Source organism: Nelumbo lutea, chromosome 6 (assembly GCF_056320005.1).
Source record: "Nelumbo lutea isolate HS-2025 chromosome 6, American lotus-T2T, whole genome shotgun sequence".
Classification (NCBI taxonomy): Eukaryota; Viridiplantae; Streptophyta; class Magnoliopsida; order Proteales; family Nelumbonaceae; genus Nelumbo; species Nelumbo lutea.
In genome coordinates, this window is record NC_142689.1 from 13,260,956 (window position 1) to 13,270,265 (window position 9,310).

At 38.0% G+C, this 9,310-nt stretch overlaps 1 protein-coding gene and 1 long non-coding RNA gene across 4 annotated transcripts; one reads left to right on the plus strand and one right to left on the minus strand.

Moving 5' to 3' along the window:
- Positions 1 to 1,374: 1,374 nt before the first annotated feature.
- LOC148847430 (pentatricopeptide (PPR) repeat-containing protein) lies at positions 1,375 to 6,054 on the minus strand. 2 transcript variants are annotated; one of them, XM_088948381.1, is made up of 2 exons: positions 4,440 to 6,054; positions 1,375 to 2,173 (listed from the first exon to the last, which is right to left on the minus strand). In XM_088948381.1, the coding sequence occupies exons 1-2, from the start codon at positions 5,911 to 5,913 to the stop codon at positions 2,163 to 2,165; spliced, it is 1,485 nt and encodes a 494-aa protein (XP_088804507.1). In that variant the 5' UTR covers positions 5,914 to 6,054; the 3' UTR covers positions 1,375 to 2,162. The 2 variants fall into 2 exon arrangements, with proteins under 2 accessions (XP_088804507.1, XP_088804508.1); XM_088948382.1 differs by lacking the exon at positions 1,375 to 2,173 and having other exon boundaries at positions 2,972 to 6,054.
- Positions 6,055 to 6,186: 132 nt separating this feature from the next.
- LOC148847431 (uncharacterized) lies at positions 6,187 to 9,071 on the plus strand. 2 transcript variants are annotated; one of them, XR_016100357.1, is made up of 2 exons: positions 6,187 to 6,280; positions 8,430 to 9,071. It is a non-coding gene; the product is annotated as an uncharacterized LOC148847431 (long non-coding RNA). The 2 variants fall into 2 exon arrangements; XR_016100358.1 differs by lacking the exon at positions 6,187 to 6,280 and adding an exon at positions 7,993 to 8,318.
- Positions 9,072 to 9,310: the final 239 nt, after the last annotated feature.

Genomic DNA, 9,310 nt, shown 5'->3' on the forward strand with positions numbered 1-9,310 from the left:
ATCTCATACATGGCAGGGCGGATCTCACTTTTATGGTGATCCCATCCCAATTGGATAAAGGCCCTCCTGTAGATACCAGTGACACCGAGTAATGGGCCACTGGCCCACATTCTGATCCTTGAGTATAGAATAAAAATTTGGGTTTTAAAAGATAATCTTGGATTTTGCTTTGCTGTTTTATATGAAATTAAATTTTAAAACAATAATGTTAGAGTTTTTTTTTTTTAATGTAGCAGAGAAAGTTAGTTTTCAACAATTTTCAAAAAAAGTGCTCGAATACGTCCAAGGTATGACAATAAAAGAAAAAAAAAAAAAGTGAGAGAACGGAGAAATAAATCCATCAACAAATTGAAGACCAATCTATTGAAAGAATCAAATATTGCTATTCAATAGGGATGGCAACAGGGTGGGTGCAAGTATGATTTTGTAAATTATAGTCTTCTATATCTTATCCACCTCCTTAGGCCGCTCAACTTGTACCCTACCCAAGATCAATAGTGGGTTGGACTTTTAAAATCCAAAACCTCCCTTTACATGAAAATGCAAAATCATCTCCAATTCTGCCCACTTTATAGGAAGATGGGTGGGTTGGATCTAGAACTTGCATTTAATTTCCTATTGCAGATCTAATGGCCAGTGCTCCATTGCTTGCATTGTTAGGGATCATCTAGGTGCTGATTCTTGATCTAAAAAAGCCTATCTGCACTCGTTTCACATCAATCAATTTAGCTGAAGTTTGGGCTGCTTGGGAAGCCATCAACATTACTATCAATTTCAACAACTACCCAAACATTATCAAAGATGATTCAAAAGCTCGTTGTTGACTGCTTGAGGAAGAAAGTGAAGCCTTTGTGGAGATCTTGGAGAACGTCATCGAAAAATGTCTCCGTGCCAGTATCCTCTTCAATTCTAGCATCACATTCCAGTATGTTTATCGTGAAGCGAATCAAGTAACGGACTAGCTTGCGTGCAATGCCTAGTGGCTCAGTCAATCAAGATTGTATCTCTTGGGACCTTAGATTTGTTTGCTTTTGTGATTCTTGGGGCAAATGTGAACATGTCTAATTAATGCATGTACCCTTAATTACCATTATAAAATATTATTGAATATCTCTTTTTTAGCAAATCCCAATTATCGGTTTGTTTGTAAATAATTAATAAATAATTGGTTTGACTCGATTCAATACATCCCAAATTTATGCCGGGTTGGTCAGGTTGATGTACTTGTATAAATCCACTTACACTGACGAACAAATTTGGATATTACCTATATCCAGTTCAATTTGATTCATTCGCAGTCCTAATGTGGGGAGCCTGCCCTAATGTATGAATGCAAAAAAAAAAAAAATGTAGTAAACAAATAAATCTAATTGAAAAGAAAACCAACAAGAATTTAATTGGGAAAAGGTTCATGAATGATGATGTCAATACATAATCTAACCATTAAATCTCACATATAGTCTAAAGTAATGCAATCCTGATTGAAAAAATGAACTCTATAAGAAGTTGAGCTGTTGAGGTAAAAGCTTTCATGGCTTGAGTCAAGCCCACAATAAAAGCTCAAAATGAGTCCAGATCTAATAGTTCTTTTTAGCTAGGTATGTTGTTAGTTACCCAATACAGACCTTCCACGTGTCCTGACTTCATGTGATTACTCTACCACATGCAACCATTGACACCAGTTCTGATTCCCTTACAGCAGATGTGGTCTAAGCTTCAGAGGTGAACTTAGGTCCCAAACTTCTCTCTCTAGCCTGTGCTTGATCTGGACATCTATTTGTACCATTCTGCGGAGGATCTAGCTGATCTGTAATATGTCAATATCCACTACTGAGATGAGGCAGTTTCTCTATGGTTGATATGAACTTCAGATGCTTTGGATACTTCGGATAGAGTTCCAAGTTTCAATTGTTTCCTCTTTCTAGCCATGGTGGTTCATACTTTTTTTTTTGATCGGCAACACAGAAAAAAGATTTCATTAATTAGAAGAAATCAAGATTACAACAAGTTGTGAAAGAAACCAGCTTTAGGAGCTGTCCCAAAACAAATTACATTTGAGCCCAAAAACATATGTTTTCTATGTATCCCTTGCTTGGATGGTGGTTCATACTTTTTTACAAATCTCCCAAAGCTGCTTACCGTGGGGGCAATCTGAAACTTCATCAACAGTTCCCTGTAAAGACCAAACCAATAAACCATTAAGCCATTCCTCTGATTGCTTTTTGACCTAAATTACCTATGCGTGGCATATCAAACTGCCTGCATAGAAATAAACACAGAGAATGAAAAAAAAAAAAAGAAAGAAATCTGAGGCCATTGCTTTGTTCAGTGGCAAAATATTGGGCTGACAAGTGTGAGAATGTGGTTGAGTCTAAAACTGGCCACTTGACTTAAAAAAAAATGTCAGAGGCTAGGCTATGCATATAAATGGAATTGACTCAAAGGATCAATCGGAAAGGGCCACTCATATCATCTCAATCACCAAGGTACTACTTCAACTAGTCCAAGATCCGACTGCCAAGGACCAATTGAACAGACATTAAAAAATCATGCATTACCATTCTAAATGCATATATCTGCATTCTAGTAGTTAATGAGTTTGAATGTCACCAATAAAATAGAAAGGGCTTTGAATATCTCAGCCATAAATAACATGCTTTTGAGCTTATCCAATACCGAAAATTAATCATAGTTCAAATACTGAAAACTCTATCCAAGGTGGGCAGACCATGATTATATCCAATATTGTCATAGCTTCTTTTTTTTTCACCAGGGAAGTTAACTGATCAACAATAAGATTGTTTTTCTTTATTTGTTCATAACCCAATTAACTAAATGCAGCCAATTTATATCATCTTTTTACATCACATTTCAACCAAAATGTGATAGCTTCTTCTATTAAAGGCTTTTAATAGGGAAGGGAAGAACAGGATTTTTCTGGCTTTAAAAAAGTGTGGGAATACAGTTGAAGAGAAGGAAGGAGAAAAATCAGATGAGAATTGATAGCTACAATACATCAACTGTTAAATACAAAATTGGTCCACCTCACTCAAATTGCTTACTACACCCTACAGTTTTATTATTATAACTTTTGGGCCATATGGAGAAAGACTCAAAACATCAAATATACAGTAGTAGAAATATGGTTGCATTCAATGAGAGAAACTGATGTATACAGTATTCCCTTTTGCCAGCCTAAAGCCATGATAATTCCAAACCTTAATTGACCTTAAGATCCCTTCTCACATACTTGAACCATAGCCACCATTTTGAGAAGTCTGACTCCCACTCTAGCTGTTCTGTTCTCATATTTGCAAGGGATAACCTTCCAACAAGCTCGGTTATCATTCAGCATCTCCATGGTCATCTGCCCAAACTCCATTCAGTTGTTTCAATGGGCAATCAACTTGCCATTAGATGGACCCCCCCAAGCACCTCCCATTTTACCATAGTACTTCTTTTTGTTGTTCAACACATTCCACAGAAAATCTTCCTTCAACTTTCTCTATATGCAATAAGCACCACGTATTAAATAAATGTGCATAGATACATAAATAAGAAAAGGCAATACACTGGAAGGTTTGAATCACATTTGTAACCCTTGAAGGAGATATTACATCTCTTATAAGGCCAAGCTTGTCGTAAAACATTCAACCACTAGATACCATATAGCTTTGGAAGTTTGATCCATGGTTGAATCCAAGAGAAATGCTTTTAAGTAGGTGGCAGGTAGCAAATAGAGTAAGACCTCGAACAAGAACTACAATTGTCAATCCTTTAGAGTGCTTGTACCAACTTTGCATCCAAGAACCATAGACTGATTAATAAACTACAATGAAGATGTTTGAAAGCTCCCATTACCCTTCAAAAGCCTCTAACCATTTCACCACATTCAGGTCTCTAATGACTTGATGCCTTAGCCATGGTTACAAAAGAGAAGGATGAAAATGAATATACTTGGCCATATCTCTTGAAACTCTGCAGGATCATTCTGGTATTCCATTGATGAGAATCAATGAATATACACCTACTCCCAAAGTATGATTTGGCGCAGAAGATATTCCGGGAAATAACTACTAAACATTGTATTATGCCAGCCTTTGTATGTCCCCTATACATAAACTAGAATGCCACACTTGATTTTTAAATCAATAATTCCACTAAGAACTCAATTCCCAATTTAGGATCCCTCTACAAATGAATCCAACAATTCTTGAAAGTGCCTCAATACTTTCAATTTCACTTGCCAAACCTGCTTTTCTATGTGAACAATATTAAAATCAGCAACTTCAAATGAATCTCTCTACTCTCTTCTTCACTAACAAGTGAAGTTGACATTTTGATAAGTAAAGCAAGTGACAGTTAACATTAGCCTCAAGAACTTCTGAACTGCAAAAAATTAGAATACCAACCAAAACAAATATTATTAACTCACCCACCCATGAAATTTCTTTGGCAATGAGCAGACTTGTTTCCAGTCTGAAGTCCATCCATCAACCGGTTATAACTTGCAATATCAGTTATAAATCCCTTGTCCAACATCTCATCAATCATACCTTCTCCCTCCTTCGTTTTACCCTCTCTAGAAAACCCAGAAATCAAAGCATTATATGTCACACCATCTGGTTCCAAACCCTTGCTAGAAGCTAAAACCTTTAATCTATGTGCATCCATTGTTCTTCCCACATTGCACAGAACTAGGAGAAGACAGTTATATGTCACACTATCTGGTAAAATCCCTTCCTTTAACATTCTTATCATCAAACACGATGCTTCCTCTATTCTTCCCAATCCCCTCAAGCCTTCAATCAGAGTGGTACAGGCAACGGGGCTTGGAAATTTCCCTTTATTCCACAACTCACCCACTAGTAGCAATGCCCTATCTGCTTTAGCTTCCCTACAGAGCCCCTGAACGAGATCGAAACAATCAAACCCATCAGGAACAACACCTTTTCTTGCAAAGTCAATCAAGAGATCACAAGCCTCCAAAGCCCTGCCTTCTCTACAAAGCCCATCAAGCAGAATCTCGCACGTTGCATTCGAAAAGTCGCAACCCAAATCAAGCATTTCATATGCCATCCCAATTCCCTCTTTGAATTTCTTCTCTCTGAAAAACCCCTTAATCAGCGTATTGAAACTAACGACATTAGGTTCACAACCCTTGGCTCTCATTTCTTTAAACAAACCTAGAGCAGACTGGAACTGTGCATTGCGACAGTAACTGCTGATCAATATATTAAAAGTAAACACATCCGGTTTAACCCTATCTTTGAGCATCCTCCCATACAAATCCAAAGCTTTCTGATGTTCTCTGGATCTAACAAAACCGCTAATCAATATATTATAGAGAATTACACTAGGTTTACCATCAATCGATTTCCGCATGCTTTCAAATGCAAACAACGCCTCATCCAATCGCCCAAATCTACAGTAAGAATTAATGGCGAATCTGAAAATGGGTTCAGTCCTAGGGCACGAGAAAATTCCATCAGAGCAAGGACAAGGGTTCGAAACCATGCTTTCAAGGACGGATTGGAGCTCAACGAACCGGTCGGTGATCGCTAGAGTTCTGACCATCCATTCATAGGTGGAGTGATCGTGACGGAACGAATCGACCCCGGAAGCCCATCGGAAGATGTGGATATCGAACTGTGTAAATTTGGGGTGATGATGTAGCTTTTTTTTCAGAAACTTGAGGAGATCTTGAGGAGTAAATGAGGGTTTGAGATGGGTTCTAAGGAATTGCAGCAACTTTTCTTGAGACGTGAGGGAGAGTGAGACTGTTGGGAGAGGAACAGGTGAAGAGTTTCCAGGCAGGCTGGCTAGATTAGTGTTTTCTATAGAGATAACACGAGCCGATGAAGAATACTGCAAAGGTTTGAAGACGGGTTTTGGCAGTTTCTTGAATGCCATTCGATGAAGCTCCAAAGAGAAGGCGGAGATCAGAGAGTAAACAGTCTCCGATCGGAGGAATGCTTGTGCTACCCGGCGGCCACCAGCGTGGATATGGATATGAATTCTACTCTGGCCTCTCGATTCCCGGGAATTTAAAATAACTATATCTCTCTACGGTGGTCGGTGGATAATATAATATGTGAAAATAGGGGTAAAAGAGTAATTACATAACAATCCCCAAAAGGCCAAAACGAGGCAAAACCCTTATCACAGAACTCACCACCGCTGTCAGTAGAGGCTTGCTTCCAGCATGTTGTTCTCCCGGAGTTGGACGACCTTGATCAGAGAGAAACCGCTAGAACTCAAGTTTCGTTACATGAAACAGGTGCATTTCCCATGTTTCACTCCTTTTTCTGATACCACTGATGAATGATAGTTTGCTGAGCGGTTAGAAGTTTTCTCGTGGATCAGCCTGACTATAAAACGAACCCAAGTTCGGCAGCAACCATATATATCTTTTTCCTGTCATCTTGTGTAATATATGTTAATTTCTGATTTTTTTGTTATTTTTTTCAGATTGAGATTACAGTGACTTTCAATAAATCTAAAGTCTGAAGTCGAAAAAAAAGAAACTGAAAAATCTCTGAAAGTATTTAATGGAAAGTTTGTTTTTCTGCTTTCGCAAATATCTGAACATAAAGGAGTTGTTCGGTTATCTAAATGTTTTGCCATCTAAAAAATGTCCAGTTTATAAATTTACGCCTCAAATTTTTATTTAAATAATAATAGTGAGAATGATTAAAATATTATAAAATCATAAAACAATAAAAAATAAATATTAAAAAACTATCAAATTAATAAATAAGATTAAAATTTAATAAAAGAGTAGTAATATAAAATAATATCAATATTAACTGAACAAATATTATAGTGTTTTATTAAATATTATAAAATTATATTAATTTATTAATAAAGAAATTATAATTCAAGAGAGAAAAAGATAAAACATAAATTCGAATATAAATGTTAAAAAATAAAATGAATTTTCTCCACCTCCTCCTCCTCTTCCCCCATCTCTTTACTATTTTTCTTTTCCTCGTCCTTCTTTGAGAAAACCCTAAACGTAGGAGTATTTTCGTTCAAAAAAAAAAAATATATATATATATATATATATATGCAGAACAAAGCTGGTCCGTTCAAGGGGTGGATCAATAAATGCATAATAGAGGAGCTCTTCATTCCAAAAATGCATAAAATAACTGGTTCGTTCAAGGGTATAAATTTTGAATAATTTTTACATGGGCACACATAAGGTAAGTTCTTACAAAATCTTTTTACTAGTTTATTGCACATCCATCGCATTTCTTCTTCTTGAGCGGCGGCACGAGAGCAGTAGCAGCTTTTCTTCTCCCCATCTCTCCCCTTATTCTCAGTTTCCACCTTCTTCTTTATTCTTTTTCTCCTCCACCTCATCCTTTTCCCCCATCTTCCATGTCTTTATCATTTTTCTCCTCACCCTTCTTTGAGAAAACGCAAAACATACGAGTTTTTTCATTCAAAAAATGCAAAACAAAGCTAGTTCGTTCAAAGGGTGGATCAATAAACGCAGAACAGAGGAGTTCCTTGTTCCAAAAATGCAGAACATAACTGGTTTGTTCAAGGGTATGCAAAACAAAGGAGCTCTTCATTATAGAAATGCAGAACAAAGTTCCTCGTTCAAAAAATGCATAGGACGGACTTTTTTCGTTTTAAAAAAAAACGATAGTGGAACTAATAGTGAACTGGTTTGTTTTAATGGTAGAAAAAATGCAACAATGAAATCAGAGCTCAATTGTTGCGGCTGTGCAATATAACGGTGGAGAGGCTAGCCACTACCATATGCTTACGAGCTTTTGAGTTTTTGATTTTCATGAAGGGGCAAGATTGGAAGTGTAGTTTCGTCCGCTACATCTCAATCACTTAGGCTACGTTTGTTTGGGGTGGAAAATCGAAGCAGCGTAAATTTTACACCTCACTTTTATTTTACCAGTGTTTAGTAAACATGTAATTTTACATCAAAAATCGATGTACAATTACATTTTAACTTAAATTTACATTACTCTCTCAATCTTTTCTCCTCTTTCTTCTTCTTCTTCTCTTTCTCTCTCTCGCTCGCTCTCTTTCTCTCTCTCCTTCTCTCTCGCTCGCTCACTCTTCTCCTTCTGTCTTCTTCTCTGATTCACCCCCATTTTTTTCTCTTTCCACCGCTACCACCTGCCTTGATGTTCTCTTCGGTCTCCACTACACCCTGATACTCTTCTCGCTGAATTCTTCAGTCTTCACTCACCCTTGAGAGGAGACCCTGACTCATTCCCACCTGTTCCTCCTCTTCTCCCCTCCCTGAGGCGTAGAGCGTATAATAGAATAAAACCAGCCACAAGAAGGTTTTAGTTTTTCTTCTTCTTCATTCGTGCTCTGTTTCTCACAAAACCAGGGCATAGAACGTTTCATAGTTCCCTTCTTCCTATTAATCATCTCCATTGTTTCTTTTGCAGGTAAAAAAGGCTACCAAAACGTGTGCATATGCAAGATCTCAAGTCTAACAACCTTCCTTCGGCAGTGAATGTGGTTCAGCTTCTCAAGCAATGGACTGTTACCTATTATAATGGTTGCTTCGCCATCTTCTGTGACCTATTCTATGCCGCCTCGGGTTTCGTTAAGTCTCGCTTTTTCAAAAAGGAAGGTATTCACCGCTCACCAGGACCCTAAGATTCGAGTCTGTCAGCTAACCCCGACCAAACGACATCAACTTGTGGCGGCGACATCTACCGAAGAACTATGTCCGTGTCACACGTCACAAGAAACGGGTATGGATTGAACATGCTGACGCTGTCTCTATCTTTGCCGTTAGCAATGGTTTAATCTACTCCGTTTTCCTGGGGCAATTGCTTGAAAGTATGGTGGGCGTTGGATCTCCGTTGCTTGGAGTTTGTGAAACCTAAGGCAGATCTCCGCTGCAATCAGCCGGAGAGGAGCAGTTGTTCCTTCTCTCTTTCTCTCTTCTCCTCCTTTTTCTTCTCTTCCCCTACTTCCCTACACCTTTGTACATAGTCTTCTCTTTTATTTTACGTTGATGTAACCAAATAGGATGAGTGTAAATCGACACAATGGCCGATCCATATTTTACACTCTTACCAAACCATCGTATCTCAACTCCATCGATGTAAAAAAGCATTTACACGGGAAACAAATGCAGCCTTAACGATTCGGAGGCATTTTGATGTTTGAAGGAGCAGTCCAGAGGTGCAACCGAACGACCTACGATCGCTGAAAAATTAAGCAATTTTTGTAGTGTTTAGGTGACCATTCAGTGCAGTTTCGTCCCCCCTTGACCCCTCTTCTCCCCAAAGTAGTGATTGCGGGACTCAAATCCATG